Source organism: Delphinapterus leucas, chromosome 9, assembly GCF_059928025.1.
Source record: "Delphinapterus leucas isolate spDelLeu-1000000601 "Yukka" chromosome 9, BTC_Dleu_Yukka2, whole genome shotgun sequence".
NCBI classification, from domain to species: Eukaryota; Metazoa; Chordata; class Mammalia; order Artiodactyla; family Monodontidae; genus Delphinapterus; species Delphinapterus leucas.
The window spans coordinates 72058009-72075639 of record NC_143137.1 but is presented as its reverse complement, the minus strand read 5'-3'; the positions used below and the strand labels follow the sequence as shown (position 1 = coordinate 72075639).

The 17631-nt window shown below is 35.7% G+C and overlaps 1 protein-coding gene across 1 annotated transcript in view; it reads left to right on the top strand.

Moving 5' to 3' along the window:
- Positions 1 to 9111, top strand: part of TMEM196 (transmembrane protein 196) — a 55671-nt gene extending 46560 nt beyond the window's left edge. The window contains exons 3-4 of the mRNA XM_022587857.3: positions 812 to 1066; positions 5098 to 9111. Coding sequence (XP_022443565.1) covers positions 812 to 1066; positions 5098 to 5157 — 315 coding nt within the window. The 3' untranslated portion in view covers positions 5158 to 9111. The remainder of the gene's footprint in view (positions 1 to 811; positions 1067 to 5097) is intronic.
- Positions 9112 to 17631: the final 8520 nt, after the last annotated feature.

Genomic DNA, 17631 nt, shown 5'->3' with positions numbered 1-17631 from the left:
AAACAAAAACCCTAGCTCTATTAACAGAGACCCAGATCAAGCGAAGAGTAGGATCAAAAGGAAAGGTACATCCTGCGTTTCTCCATAGCGGTCAACCAAACAGTGGTTTTGGACTATCTATTGTGTGGTGTCACAGAGTAACAAAAGATTTGTAACATAAAGCACCAGTTCATAGAGGGTCCCTAAACTATCTCTTGGGAAAATAGATACTAAAACGATAAAATTCTTATAAATGAAAAAAAAAAGGAGTTAACTAAATTCCCTAAGCTCACACATCTAGAGAAGTATGGGGAGGTTTGAAGCTCATTGGAACTAATGACATTTCAGGGAGAAGACATTTAAATATTGGGGGGCGGGGGTGGGAATTAACAGAGAAACCGTAATCTGAGTCAAAAAATCTGGATTCAGTTCTTAAATTTGAGTGTCAACTGCTCATCATTCATTTTCCAAATGTATATCACCTCTCAGAGGATAGCGTGGTGGGTTAATTGAAATGCATAGTAGCACGCGATAGATATTAAATATTATTTAAATCTGAATCTACCTAGAAGATAAATTTTGCTTACTTCAGAGTTTTCATAAGATGTATCCCTGGCCTTTATATAGTCAACTATTAACTCCTGAAACACTGTGGTCTACTCCCTCTCCATTGAGTCAGAGTGCAGGGAATCTTGGTGAAAAGAGAGCCCCTGTCCTCTAAGAAGCACCAAAAGCACCTTCTCTTCATTGTAACTCAGCCATCCTTGACGTGCAGCAGGTCGGTGCAGTGTGTTCCAGTCAGCTTTAACTCCCCCTCTCTTTTTCGTATCAGATGATCCTCTTTTCTGCCTGCTGCATCTGTGGACTCATTGGGGGCATCTTGAATTTTCAGTTCCTTCGGGCAGTGACAAAGAAGACCTCTTCCCTCTATCCCCTGCATCTCGCGTCCATGTCTCTTGCGTGCATTGGGATCGGGGGCTGCACCCTCTCTTCGTGGCTCACTTGTCGACTAGCCAGCTATGAACAGAGGAGGATGTTCTCAGAGAGGGAGCATTCTCTGCATCACTCTCATGAAATGGCTGAGAAAGTGAGTTTTGTACCCCTACCTCTCATTGCTGTCACATGAAGACTGCAGTCAAATCTAGGTGAATCAACTTGCAGCTTTAGATGAGAATTTGAGGAATTGGATTTTATAAAAATTTGGCCCTATTGGACTAAGAATAGGAATTTTAAATTATTTTTTCCCTGTAATTCTGGGCACACCTATTTTTGACATAATTTTCTCTATATAAAAACACAGCTCCTAAAATAGAACTAATAAAATATTGAATGTCTTATAAATATGGATTTTTAACGTATTGTACTGAGGAAAAACATAAACTAAAAACACTCTCAACTCAATAATATCAGTTTTAGAAATCCGATGGCTTCTCCTTTCTAACTCACCCCTTGTGCTTGTAAGTAGATGCATTTGATTATGTAAATTAGATTTTCACGCATAAAGGGGCCTTTTAATAAGGCAACAAAAAGCCCTGCCTATCAGTGCAGATATTACAATACACATAAAGCTTCATTTAATTCTCATCTAAGCTTCATGCATATTTGGGTAGCTTTGCCTGTATTTTAAATAATGTTCCTTGCATAATTGTTTCATGATACCCATTCAAACAAGAAGTTACATTTATTGCATCAAAGGACAAATGATATAGTGAGCTGTCTGTGTTTCTTCTACATTTTGCCCATATTTCTTAATTCAGCTCCTGCTACTGGATCTGTTAAGGAAAAGATAAAACATTTGTAAAATAAACTCACTAACATAATGGCCACATCACATTTTACTTGATATCATGGAAATAAAATTGTGTAACAACAGAATAGAAGAAAGAGTAGCACAAGTTACAATTGCATACTTCTTTATAATGTGATTTTGAGAAAAATATTCTGTAGTTTATGTGTTTCCCTTTCATATACAATTTATACACTCAAGTAAGGAGAGTAGATGCTCTTAAATTGTTCCCAGAAAGCAATTTTAAACAGATCTACAAGTATCCTTCAAAAAAGAATTAATAGTCCAAATAGCAGGACTGGTAATTTAAAGAAATGGATTGTTAAAAATAGGTTATCATTATATATTTGGATAATGGCTCTTTTGTGCTCTATTTTTATATTAGTGTGATTTAGGTTTCTGTGTCTATGCTTGTGCAATATTTATTGTATGATTGTTATATTTATATTAGAGATTGAGGGCTATTGAAATAACCGACTTGCCCAGCTGCCCGGTGGTGCCCCCGACACCAGAGTTACCTACAAGGTACGCTGATTTCTAGGGAGTTACCATGTTGTAATGTCACTGCAGGAAGCACTGCCTCTTCTAGGAAGCCATGATGTCAGCAGATCAGTCTGGACTGATGCTGTGATATTGTTCCTCAAAGTATTGCTTTTGTGAGAACTACTTTGAGGACCTGATATAAACCAACATGGCAAAGTCTTGCAGCTTGAAAGTTGGTTGAGTATTTAAAATATTCAGCCTGCCTGTGAGCATCCAAACACATTTCTGCTTGGATGACTTGTGACTCCTTTATTCTCTGCTACATCATGATTCTGACTCGATATCATCATTCACAGACCAGAGTTTTGTTTTTAATAATACATGTGTCTGATAAAGGCAAACTTTGTATTGCTCTCATGCTAAAGCTGCATGAGTAGATAACTTAAGTTTGACACTAATACAGTAAAAATACTGTATAAAAGCTTTCTTCTTATAAACCTATCTGATATGATACATTTCAAATTTATTTCCCATATTTTATACTTCTGAAAATAAATAGTCACCATTCTTGCTTTGGTTAAAAAATATAATAAGAAATACAGGGAGTCACACAGATACTATGGCCCAATTGCAGAAAGTATATCCACTTGCAAACAGTCACAGTTGGTCCTGCCCAAATTTAAAGTATAATCTTTTGCTAAATTGGACATGCCTATCTGCAAATAAACTGAAGATACTTGACCACTTAAAAACTAATTTTCACTGTTTTTTCCTACCAGTGATTTTTCTGTGTCTATATTAGGGTGACTTTAGTTAAGAAAATTCTTTCTTTTGGTAAGGTTTTTAAAAACTGGATTTTTTTCTTAATCCCACAATAAAAGTTTATACCTTAATTTTTTATGATTATTTTTAAGCTACTTTTTGAATGCAGAGTTATTTTAGGAGAAGTAAAGGCATCTATGAATCTTCTATAAATTCCTTAGAAAATTGTTTTTGTCCTACTAGAAGGAATAGAAATAGATGGATGAGTAAATTTTATTAAAGATCATTTTGGAGAGATCATTTCTATTTTTCTTGCCACCAGTAGCGAGTTTTTAAATGAACCTCAAATCAGGTATCTTATCAATAAACTTACCCTAAGCCCAATAACCCCAATGTATTATCGGACCTAATTTCACAGTATATATCTAGCAGAGACAGCCTCTCAGTTATAGTGAACCATTGCCAGACCGTAGAGGCAGGCTATTGGCGCCCAAAGAACTTCTCCACTTTTTGTCAGAGCTTTTACCCTAAACTGGTATGAGATTTTAGGCCTTAGGTGATTCCTCAGCACCTTATTAGGGTAGGTATAGTGGATACCCACATACAACACTACCCTTATGGCCTGGAAGGGGCAAGCCACTTTGCATGGAGAGATGGGTCTTGACGTGAGAAGAGGAAGAGTCTTCTTTGCATATTGTCTTCTTCTTCAGCATTTTCTTGACGGTAGCTCTACCCCGTGTTCTAAAAGACACCAAAGTTTTCAAAAGCAAAGTTCCAAAATCAGACCAATTCCTACCTTCCAGTCCCTCACTGATTCTCCTAAGCAACTTTCAAAACCACCAAATCCAAGAAGTAAGCATCTGTATTTTACTCCATCTCCTATATTGAGTTTTCAAGGAGAAGATACTAAAAATGAGGCATGTGATATCTTTTCATTTCTGAAATAAAGATTTGGAAGAATTTCTAAAGTTTACAGAAGCAAACACATTACTTTTTACTTTTAATTCACCCAAACAGAAAGTAGATATACCTGATAGGCTTAAGATCATTGAGAAAATAATTTATTTCAATTGGAGTCCTCTTTACAGCTCTTTTGCAAATAGGCTTGTTCAAGTGGGGAAAGATGTTTTCATCTATTTTTAGATAGTTTTGCCTAAATATTATTTATAATATGGTGCACTAACCATTATAAATGTGAATGGGCCTCACATGTCCTCATTACCTTTTATTGTGTAGGGAAGAGTTTAACGTTTAACAAAACATATGAATTCAAAGCATCTGAATTTTTCTTAAATTAACATATTTTCTAAAATTGCAAGTGAAACTTTTTATGTAAGTTCATTCTTGATATCGAAATTTCTGTTGCCTTCCCATGTAGTTTTCCTTATTAACTACTTAGTAATTGATCTCTTAAAAAACATGTTAAGAGCTTTTTTTCTAATTTTTATTTTTTAAATTTATTTTGTGTGTGGTTTTTTTCTTAACATCTTTATTGGAGTATAATTGCTTTACAATGGTGTGTTAGTTTCAGCTTTTACAGTTTGTTTTTTACTGTATGAGTGAAGTGTCGTGAAAAGCAATCTGTCCTACTATGAATTATTAGTGATCTTCAGTTACAGATAGGCAATCCCCTGGTGGACATTTTTCAGTTCTTCACGAAAAGCCCACACATTTTTCTATAGAGCAAAAGTAACCCCTAGAATCTGTTGGCATTTTGTTGACATGCTCAACAGAGGAACCTATACATTGAAAAAACTTAAGTATTTAACCATCTTCTTTCTAGGTGAGGTCTTTCCAAAACAGAGTTGAGGGCCGAGAGGGGAGACTAAGGGGGCTGGGGAGAGATTGAACTGTTGCTGTGGGTAGAAGACTTTGGTCTAACAGACTGTCACTTCAGTGTTTCATGGGTTCCAAGATGCCATGAAATTTCATTTCCTCAAATTCAGCAACAGCACTAATCCTTGTCCTTCCCCAAAAGTCAGCAAGTTTTTCAATGGCTTGAAATTTCTGTTTTGTAAACCCATTAATCAAATTAATGCCTTACTCTGAAAGTGAATTTTAATTAATTCATGTTATTTTCCTAACAGGAAATGACAGACAACATGAGCAATGGAGGACCACAGCTGATATTTAATGGAAGAGTATAATCAATATTTTAAACAACTGAACGTTTTTTAAGATTTTCACGAGGCAAAGAAATACCAAAGGACTAGGAGATAAGTTAAAACAGTTCTTGCCTTTGCTGTTATCTCTCCTGAGTACTTACTAAAATTATTCTTCCTCAATTTTGCCTCACTTTACTTCTTCAGCTTTTTTTTACTGGTGAAAAACTTTCCAGAAATGTTCTAGTACAGTAATTTCAACCAACTTTCCAGATTGTTCTAAAAAAGACTTTTCAGGAAGAAAAAAAAAGGAATAGATAAAATAGAAAGATTCATATTCTACACAAACACTATTTGACTAGCATGAGTGTTAGATTTGTAATGACATATTTCATATAAGTAATTAAAAAGTGCAAATATCAAGAAATAATAATTTATTGATGTCTTTGTTCTGAAAGACGATGGCTTCAAAGAATGCCACAATTTAAAACCTCAGCAATGCCTTGTTATAAAATCATTGTAATTATTTTCAATTTGTGAATGAACTATATTTCATAACTTATTTGTAAATTACAAAAAAAAAAAAAACACCCTAAAACATAAAAAAGAGGTTTTTTTAGAGAGACAATATTAATCTGTATGATATTTTTGCATTTTTCCACAGAGTGAAAAGTTATAAATGAATATGTTTTGATTATACTGTGTAAATTGATGGGCATGTTCATGAATGAGCCTAAGAATAAAATAAAGTATGTGTGTGTGTGTATGTGTGTGTATATATACTGTAAATATAGAAAATATATATAGGACATATTTATAGCATTGAATGTAAATGAGTAGTAGAAAGGAAATTGTGGTGTTGTGGGGATATTGTCAAGATTCTATTCCCACAGAAATGGGAGAGCAATTGTTCAAGGCTTTTCTATGCCCACAAAGTCACATTTAATTTCTACTAAATTTTTTCAGTTTTATTTCTTTATTATGTCTGCTGTATGTAAATATCATTGTGGCTGATATTATGGAGTTAAGTGATCTGAATAGTGGAGTATCAAGATAGATTGCTTAATTATTTGGCCATTTTACTATTATTATGATATTTATGTAAGAACAATTATTAATATTGATTTATAAGCATAACAACTTTAATTCAAATACTTTCACATTTATAAATATAGACAGAATGACTTGCAATTATTCATGTTATTTATATTTCAAACACTTTACAGCTCAATTAAATTATATAAAAGGACAGATGATGTACGCCCAAAAGATGCAGGTACAATTAGCTTTGTTAGAATTTAATTTAGGTTTTTTGGTTTTGTTTTACAATTCACATGGAAAAATACAGACCATTTTTTAAGAATGCCTATATCCAAAGAACCTGAAAGAGTTCTCTGTAGAAGGAAATTAAAAGATAGGCTTATATTTACACAGCTAAATTCAACCCTCTCTTCCATAACGGAATGTTAAAATAGTAATCTATGACACGACATATAGGGGAGAAAATAGCTTGATCTTTGAAAATATTTGTGAGAATATAACTTGTGGCAACAGATAAAGAAAGTATCTATTTTAAAATATATAACTCATTGTATTGTACACTTTTATTATTCCGCAAAGCTAATCAGTTTTCAGGTCATTTTTTATGAGTTACTTACTGAACAATAGGTAAATTAGCACCTTTAATATCCAGTATGAGAACATGTTATAATTTAGAAGCAAAATATAGGTTTTAGTTGTGCTAACAAAATAAAAATAATGCCAGTTAATGGAAATCTGAAGGTCTTTTAGTTTTATAACAACCTGATCATCACCTACCCTATTTAAATCAGCTTATAAAAAATCTGGTTGTATATGTTCAAAAGAAATGACGGAACTGTGGTTGTCTGGTGTAGTTTTTTAAGTCTCCCAACTCGTATGAATAACTTCACTAGCCAGCAGATTTACAGAAGTGGCCCACAAATGCAGCCTCAAATAATAAATCAACTTCACTTCTGTTTATTTGATGCCATAAATAGGCATGATCTTTGTCACTGAAAATCTATACTATATAATGCAGGTATTTTGTGTGTATATGGTTCTCCTGATTTTATGCAAGGATGTAGTTTTGTACTAAAAGAATAACCACTGACTCTAATTTTAGGTGGCATTTCTTTGTAGACATGTTTGTACAATACAGAGTTATAATACATCAATAAGATGTTTTAATTTCTTTTGAAATGATATATAAAATCACCCATTAAAGGACAAAAGTAGGCATATCACTGCTTAGACATAGAGTTAAGAAGAGATGCCATCATCACAGTTATTCCAGTAGTCTACAGTGTATTTAACCAAGTATAGATGTATCTTTAATGTAATTATTTTAACTCAGTAGTTTCAGGACTCAGTTATTTAGAGTGATTTATTTGGGATATGTAGTGATTCTTTTTGAGATAAGTAGGGGAAGTTAGGAAGACATTGTTCAAGTACTTAAAAATTTAATTTTCATAAAACATTGAACTATGAACTAGAATACTTTAAGTGACCACATTACGGTTTTAGCATGAGCCCACACTTGGGAAAAAGTAATGTGATACTAAATTAGAAAAAAATATGTGAAACTAATGTGGTGGTGTGCTGTAGAGACTAGCTACAGGAAGGTGCAGTAATTATAAGCATAAAACAATAAAAGTGGACTCTGCCTGAAAAATTTTCAACATATGTGTGTGTGTCTCTACACATACATATATATAATATGAACTGCTTAGAAGTGGGACATAGTATGATGACTCTGTTGATATGTCTATATAATAAATGGTGTGTTTTGAAACTACATATGGTGTGAGCTTTCTTTCCATCACGATACACAAAATAATTTCCCCAATAACTTGATGAATAGATGTGCAGTTCTGAGTTTGGCAGGGGACAGGATGCTGTGAATGAGGAGAGGACATGGGATTAAGAAAGGGCGTTTAATCTTTCCTGTTTGAGCAAATGGGAAAGATTAAAGTACGCTCTAATGTAGACAGGAAGTGGTTGAAGATACAGGATAAAATGAGCATGATAAAAGAAGGTGAGATCCCTAAAGAGGCAGGAGGAAATAGGTTAGAGATCATAGGAGACAGAATTAACTAGAGACAGGAGATCTCACAAATGAAATCTTTACTTGAAGTATTTAGAGAACTCTGCTGACCTATTTGGATTTGTCAGATTGGTTGCTACTGGCATTTAGGGTGGACAGTAGTTCACTGTGCAGACTGTGCTATGCATTTCAGGCCATTAAGCATCTCTGGCCCCCACCCACTAAATGCCAGGAGGACATTTCAGTTGTGACAATAAAAAACTATCCAACAAATTTGCACCTATATCTTTGGTAGGGAAGTTTTGCCCCCGAATTTAGAAGCACTGAGGAAAACCCTTGAACATGATCCAGAGCAACCAATGTTAGGGCTACCCACAAGTGTAAATGTGAATTGCTCAGGGTCATAAGTTCACTGTTCTAAGGTCTAACTATATTATCTGATACAGTCGTCACAATCCTATCCACATGTGATTATTTAAATTTAAACAAATTAATTAAAACAAAATCAAATATTCAGTTTCTCAGTTGAGCTAGTCACGGTCCAAGTGCTGAACAGCCACATGTGGACAACAGGTATAGAATAGTTTTCATCATCTCAGAAAGTCCTATTGGACAATGCTAGTCAAAAGCACATCGAAGAGAATGGTTCCTCACCCTCAGTACTTATAAAACTTCTTCCACAGTCAGCCAATTATCATTAGAACAGAATGTGTGAAAAGAGTTCGTAAACACTCCATGGAATTTGAAGTTGATGAACCAGTTAAATCCAAGGACTGAACGAAACTAGCAAAAATACAATGTAGGTCAGACACGTAGTAAAGTTAAGTTGCATTAGAGATTTCATGTTTAAAAACAAAATCTGTTCATGCAAAGATTCCACTAAATGATTAAATATTTTATGTTTGACAGATAAAGTGAGATGTATAACTCCTATTTTCGAAGACATTTATTCAGCTTATCACCATGTGTCAATGGAAAATTCTGCATTTCTTGGGCTTGAGAAGGTGAGAACAGTATGCTGCCCTCTACTCTTTTCATTGACTTAGCTTGAAAGTGGCATGTTTAGAACCACATTTTCAAAAATTATTTAGCAAATACATTTCAGAAACTTAGAGCATCTTAAGTACCATTTGGTTAGAACACCGTTTCCAAATAAAGTTTCAGAACTTGGCATCACTTCACTCTTTTCTCCCTTAAATCATTTTTCTGGAAACATATGTAATATTTCTTACTCAAAGTATATGACAGCCAAGAAGTGCAATTATTCCAAGTCCATAAGTCACACGTCATCAGTTACTCACAGCAGAGGAAACCAATTCAGAAATTGCTGGAATGTGGATGCCTAGTAAAGTTATACAAAAGGATTTTTTTAAAACTCTTTTTGTCAGGAAAATTATCTACTGAATACAAAATCTTTTACTAGGAATGTAATTCCCAAGGAATATATTGTGAAAAGTCAAATTCTAGATCTAAAAAAATTTATTTCACTATTTTAACAGTTCAGTATTATCTACATCAATTAACTATAGGCAGATCTAGGAGCATCTTCACTTTCCTTCACATTAGCTAAAGACTACTGATTTCAAAGCTTTTCCTGCCTTAACATCCAAAGGCTGTGCATCTCTAGCCACACAAGGCATCGCAAGCCTTACCCCCAAAGCCATAATGTACTGTGTTACTGAAAATTGCTAGAGAGACTCTAGGAGCTTCACAGAAAAACCTAAAATCATGTCAAATTTGCATTGTTTTTTATTGACTACAGTGATCGCTCCTTGTTATTAATCAGGATATTGGTCCCCACCTACTCACTAAGGCAGGGGACCTCAAACGTCATTCCACAACCTCTGGGGCTGAGGCTAGAAGAAATCCCTTGGGCCCTCCAAGCTTACTGCCCAGGCAAGAAAGCCACAGCCCTTTGCGGGTGGCTATACAAGCCAACACTGTCCTTCACTCTGTCCCTTACTGTGAATCAGCAAGAAAAGAGGTAACATTCAACCTTATTCACATAAACGGACTTGAAGGGCCCTATGCTGCTAGATGTCCACTGCCCCATCACTATCCCCAGAGTCTTTCAAGATTTGGACATATCTGTCTTTTCTGTCTTGTAAGTGTATTAATACTTTTAATACACATCACATGTGTATTATACAATCAATATCTAAGCAGAATACAATAAAGGCTCTGTGTCCTTTATAATAAAACAAATTGCAGGAAAGAATACCAAGTTTTCAAGTCATGATAGAGAGGCAATATCAGCCTATTGCCATCTGTCAGCAAAACCTATGGTGGTGTAGCAGGTAAAAGACAACCATTTATTAAGTGCTATTGTAATGTACATTGTCTATAAATGTGACTATTCCTCTGTCACATTAAGAGCATTTATTTTATTTGAAATAAAGAAAAGGTGGCAAGACATCAGTATTTCACCCGAAAGGTGAGGTCATTTCTGGCTGTAACCGTGACTCTTAAAGTCATTCAACCAAATCATGCAACTTATATACACTTAGGTCTAAAACACAAACCACAACTCCACTGCATATGAAGCACTCCCCTTGACTTGTTCTGCTTCTTCTGATTTCAGATCCAATATCTGCTCTGTGGTGCTACCTTGATTTTGGTTTCTGGCCCCTGAACTTGAACCCGAGACTTTATCTCTCTGGTTGTCAGTCTTTGACTGCCACAGCCATGTGCTTCACTCTAAGCAAACAGGACTTCAGCAGCATTAGTTGCCTGGCAAACAGGCATGTGCTCAAATTGAAAACAGGAATTCAAAGGAAGGATCTCAGGTGACTAAAGGGAAAGCTTGAGCTCTCCATACCTTGAATGTAAAAAGGCTGAAAAATCTAGGTGGTCGTTGGAGACAGCCAGGGAGCTGTAAGTCAGAAACCAAGGCAAGATCATTTTTCCTTTTTTTCTTTCTTTTTTTAAATCGGGGTATAATTGCTTTACAATGTTGTGTTAGTTTCTGCTGTACAGCAGAGTGAATCAGCTACAGTTATACGTATATCCCCTCCCTCTTGGACCTCCCTCCCACCACACCCCCATCCCATCCATCGAGGTCACCACAGAGCACCAAGCTGAGCTCCCTGCGCTATACAGCAGGTTCCCACCAGCTATCTGTTTTACACATGGCGGTGCACATATGTCAGTCCCAATCTCCCAATTCATCCTATCCCCTGTCCACCTCCACCCCTGTGTCCACATGTCCGTTCTCTGCATCTGTGTCTCTATTCCTGCCCTGAAAATAGGTTCATCTGTACTATTTTTCTAGAGTCCACATATATGCGTTAATATAGAATATTTATTTTTCTCTTTCTGACCTCACTCTGTATAACAGATTCTAGGTCCATCCACGTCTCTACAAATGACCCAATTTCATTCTTTTTATGGCTGAGTAATATTCCACTTTACATATGTACTATATCTTGTCTATCCATTCATCTGTCGATGGACGTTTAGGTTGCTTCCATGTCCTGGCTATTGTAAATAGTGCTTCAATGAACATTGGGGTACATGTGTCTTTGGGCTTCATAAGGGGATTGGACCAGTAAGCTATAAAGAAAACTAATTTTATAATGAACAAAATTCTGCTTTTATATGTTAGATCTGTTCATTTCTTGTAGTATCTGTCTTTTTCTTCTTTTAAATCTCTAGTTTAGCCTACTCACCTGCACCAAAAAACATCAGATGAAGAGGTTTTATTCAAGCAGAGATAACACTGTCAGTAAGTATCATTCTAAAGCCGGTACGGTGCATGACAGCAGGAATCACACTAAGAAATGTCATGGGAAAGTGAGACACAAGGGGATAGAGTTGCTTTCATTTAGTCATTGGTCCTCCTCACCCAGAAATACCTATTTCAGTGTGAATTTTGGAGTTCCAGAGTTTTATTTGACCAATGTACCTTTTATGTAGTGTCTTCCCTTGTAAATTCTGCACACTGTTGCATTCTTTCACAAGTGAGAAAGTCCATTTTGCCACTGGATAAAGATAAATTCATTATTGCAATCATTTCCGAAGCATAAAAGTATTAAGAGCATCTTGTAGCCATAAGAGGAAGTGGAGAATGTGATCCATTAGTATGCATTCTGTGTAATTACTTGAGAGTAAATTCTAGGTCAAAATGCACCATGTCTAAACTCCATGTTTATCTGCTTTCCACTCTCAAACTTTCCATACCACGTTCTTTGGAATATATTTAATGTCAAAGATCTGCGAGTTCACACCTACACGAACTCTGCAGCCAGCAAGTGGTTTATTAAACTACAGCTTTAAAGTAATATTCAAAAAACAGAAAAGGAAACAGTGTTCTCTTTTTGTTCTGCAGTGAGCTAAAGACAGATGGAAGTAGATGAGAATTTCCATAGACACCCCTGCAAGCACCATGTTTAATTTTATTGGCCAGATTCCTCGGATTTGAAAACCTTGAAAGAGGGGTGTTGAAACTCTGTTGCAGAGATATCTACTTGAGAAGAATATAGGGCCTTAGGAAAAATACTGGCCCTAGTTTTCATCAAAGGACAGGGAGTTATATAAAGATGGCACCAAATCCTCAGAAAGTAACCCAACCCTTCTGATACCTTCTTAACCTCTTTCCAACCATCACCAGTGCATACAGCTACACGTGTACACCCACATACACAAACACACACCCCAAATGAAATTTATTATTTAAGCCAATCCTTTTCACCTAGAATCTTTCATCCAAAAGGACTGTGAAGTTGCCTTCCTGGTAATGACTGACAGATACCTAGGTAGATACTTGCAGCCTCAGGTGGGTGAAGCTAAACCATTGATATGATTTTATGATTTTATCTAAGTCCATATTTTAAAGTTCAGGTTTAAACAAATACACACACACACACGTATATATACATGTAGAGAGAGAAAGAGAGAGAACTCTAACGCACACATTCCTAGGTAATAGTCAGAACATCTGAACTATGGCCAGGAGATAAAATCTAAGCATAAAGATCAGGATGTTTCAACACTATTATATCTGGTTACCACGGAAGTCAGACACAAATAATTACCTATCTAGGGAGTGAAAATACAATGAATACTTAAGATTTTTGCCCTTGTTATTACCCTCATAAGCACCTAATGTGATTTACCAATAGTCTATTTATTAAAACTGTGTGAAAACTGTATTTATATATTAAAGATGAGAAAAAAGGTTGCCTCTATACTGAAGAAGTTGAGTAAACACTGACTCTTCATGGGAACTGTCAATTTATGTATCCTTTGAGAAATTTTGAATTAATAAAAATATTCAAATAGTAAGATAATTGAAGCATAGTAGTGTTTAAGATAAAATTATCACATTAGATAAACCATTTTTGTACACCTTCTCTTTTTTACAAATGAAAGTGTGTCCGGCTGTATTTGTTGTTAATTTAAAATGGCTGTGCCTCTTATTTCAGTGACAGAAGAATTGCAGGAGGATTTGACTATGCCTTAGAGAAAACAGAACATATACGTGTGTTAATACAATAAGAATAACACATGTTTTGTAGAGGACTGTTTATTTTCATGAAGATTGTTCTCTACTCCTTGGAAATAATCCTATTTTGACTTAGTTTGAATTTGTTTCAATAGATAGGTTGTAATGCAAAATTTACCATAATGTTATCCCTTTCAATATAGTGCAAAGGGGAACGTAAACTGAAATTCTTCTTTCAGTATAAGAAATGCATGGAAATTAGGTAATGGCTTCTACCCTTCTGAGTCAATGTAAATTGGGTACTATTTTATGTTCCTTATTTTAAAGACTTTATTGTGTTTGAACACTAAACCATATGAAAGAAGTAATTAACTACATTGTTGATTATCACTATTTACATCAGTTATACCTGAACAGAAATAAATTCAGAGCCTCTCTTCTGTATTTCAAGCCTCTTTACAGCCCCTGGTTCTCAAACTTCAGCGGGTATTATAATCACCTAGAGCACTTGGTAAAATGTATTGCTGGGCTCCATCCCAGAGGTGTGATTTAGTAAGCCTGGGTGGGGCCTAAGAATCTGCACTTCTAACTACTTCCCAGGTGATGCAGCTGTTGCTGGTCCAGGGACCTGACTTTGAGGACCACCAATAAAATATAACCTTATTAAAGCAGTCAGGTCTTAACTTATAGACAGATACATTTGAATAATTTCATTTCTATGTATTTTCAGCAATAGCTATAGCTTGCAAAATATAAAATCTATTACATCCAATAAAATGTAATGCAGTGTGCTTTATTATTTCTTTTTCTTCAGTGCAAGCACGGTGTACATCTGTTAGTTCAACAATCTAAGAAGCCAGTAGGAAGGGCTTTCAGAGTCAAAACTTGATCCTATGTCCTTTATTGAAGGATTATAGGTAAAAAAAAAAAAAACACAAAAAAAACAAAACAGCTGTCAATAAATAGTTGCCTTGGTTTTTGCCATTCCTACAGTACTTTGTGCTAAAGCAAAACTTTATAAATTTAAAGCTCATGTTTGCCATCTGCTGACACATTTGTGAATTACAAGTAGTCTGCATGGTTGGTATATATTGTGTTCAGAATTTTGTGTTTTGTTTCTTCATTTCCAAAACCCATTAGGTAAATTTTATACATGTATTTTCCCTAAAAGCACTGTATTTCACAATTTATTGAACAACTAAGATACAACTCTTTCCCAAACTGAACACATTTATTTCAAACAGCTAGTTTGTATTGAAGCTATTTTAATTTTTCCTACTGACAAATGAAATTGCAAGTTTGTCAGTAGGAAATTGTAAAATCTTCAATAACGGGAATCCTTTTGCTGATTTTCTGATTTTTTTAGTATAAAACAATGCACACTCAATATAATAATATATGAAAATTCGCTCAAAGGGAAAAAAGCCATAAACCAACCCACCCTCAAGAGATAACTAATATTAATACACGGTATTTATATATCCATATTCTTTTCTAATCACATAAGTGTGCATATTTCCTGGAAAAATCAAAGCATACAGCTCAAATTACTTTGTAATTTATTTTGGCCAAACCACCAATTATCGCATATTTATATTGCTCCAGGGATTCTTTGATTGAAACAAATAGAAACAGACTAACATAATACAGTGTATGTGTGTGCATGTTGGGGAGGGAAGGATCAGTGGTTAAAAAAAAAGTATAGCAAGTTAAAGGAACACTTTTCTCTCTTTCTTTGGGGTCAGTGGACATGAGGTCAAAGTCATTTCTAACCTCTTCTCTTCTTGAAAAAAGGGGGATTTTCCTAGCACAGACTTGCCTTTGGCTTGACAGGGCTTTTCATGAGACAGGGACCATCGTTGCCTGACTTCCTATTACACTTTGATCAAATTTTAGAGAAAAAGGAAATGGTGCAGACTGAATATAGGTCACAATGAAATAAACTTTGTGTATGTGTGTGGGATGGGAGATAGGTAGGAGGGATCCCATTGTACTTCTGTTTTCTTCTTCCCTGGAGTGGTAGGTGGAATAGGTTAATTTGGGAAGGTCACTCCATAATGTTGAACATTTACACGCAGGCTGAATCACCCTTTCACTCTTTGAAATCATGCAGAGTGTGAATAGTGGCTAACAATCAAACCAGATTTAAAAGATTAAAAAGTAGAAAACAATTCTCAAAATCAAACAAGCAAATTGCCTTTGAACATCCAAAGAGTTACGTTACAAAACTACTTCATAGTTTAAATTTGTGTATAATCATTACTGGAGTAATTGATTTCAGGTAAGTTTTGTTTTGACTGAATTGTCCTGATGTCCAGCTTGTTTTTTACTAAATTGTGTTTGGACAAATTGTTTTCATTCATGTTTTATCATCTGCAGACAGCCTAGATGCATCTTGACTCCAAGGAGAGGTTTTGATTAAATTGGTCTGGAGTGCCCTCTAGGCATCAGGAGAAGTTAAAGCTCCTCAGGGGATTTTGATGTTCAGCCAAGTTTGAGAACACTGAACAAAGGGGTCCAGCACAGGACGGCTGCAGGGCTTTGCAACAAAATCAAGGTAAAGTCTGTTACATTTCCCATTTATGGACTTAACATGTTCACCATTGGGCTTTGGGAGCGGTTTCTTCCAATTCTCATCTCTTGCTAAATTTGAAGTCAATTAAAGAATACTAAAGAAAATGCTTTTTACTTATTTGAACCTTTTATCATCTCTGTAGTAGGCAGGGCAAGTATTATTATCCCTATTTTACAAGTGGAAAACAGGTATAGAGAGAGTTTTTTCACAGTACCTAGGGGACGTGGGAGGATGTTAGTACTCATACCACTAATTGTTATACATTTCTCTTGGCACTTAAGCAGTCTAATACTTGTTACATGTTTATGTCTAGATACTACTTCCTAACTTAGACTGTAAGCTCTTTATCACCTTTTATTTTATTCATTCATTTAAGATGCATTGTGTTGACAAAAAATTTAATCAATTGTTGATCTAAGCAAGAAATGGAAAATTTTATTTGAGCCAACCTGAGGTTTATAACCTGGGAGATGGCTTTTCAGAAAGCTTTGAGAACTGTTCTGCCTGTTAGATGGCAAAGCACACTTACACACGTTTTTGAGACAAAGCGTTATACATCACATGAGGCATCAGCAGATGATACAATCCAGATAGGCACTTAACAAAGTGAGTAGTGATCATCATGACCCCTTACAGGATGAAGAAGGAAGGTTATCTCCTAGGGAGGTCTTGTTACTGCAGATGCACAATACACTCTAACGGGGAGGGAGGAGGCCCAAATCAGCAGAGAAAATTCTAACATTAAAATTTTTCTTGTCTTGCCATAAAATGTGAATTTTATTTCACTTTATTTTATTTTTGAGTCATATGGGGGTTGCAGTGGTGAACTAGACTGATTTCATGGTCCCAGCCTTAGTGACCTTGGAGTTTAGGTAAGGAAGGGGGGGAGGGGAGACAAACAGGCAATTAACATAAAATTAATATAAAACCAGTGTTTGATGGTGGTAATTTACAAAGATGGGGGAACTACCTTATCACTAGGTGGGGAAGAGAAGTAGGGTGGTAGTAAACTACTCAGAGGAAAAGGGTATATATCTGAGCTAAAATATGACACAGGAGTAGAATTTTCCCATGTGAGAGAAGCTGCCCTATTCCCAGATAGAAGGAATGGGGTGGGGGGGGAAGAGAGGGGAGGGGAGAGGGAGTGGGGAGGGGCAGAAGGTGGGCTGAGCGGCTCACTGAGCATGCTGGGGCTAGTGTAAAGTGAGGAGTGGTAAATGAAAATACTGGGCGCAAATTATAAAATGGTTTGGTAATTTAAGAGCCGGATTAAGGAGTCTGTGTCGTCCTGAGGGAAATGGGGTGCCTGTGTGAGGCTTTAAACAGGGCAAGCTCATGGAGACCTGGCTGCTCCAGAGTATCTTCACCATAAAACTAAGCTTCCACAGGCAATCCTGAAGTTTCGGATGCAAGGCCGGAAAGAAATGTACGAACAGA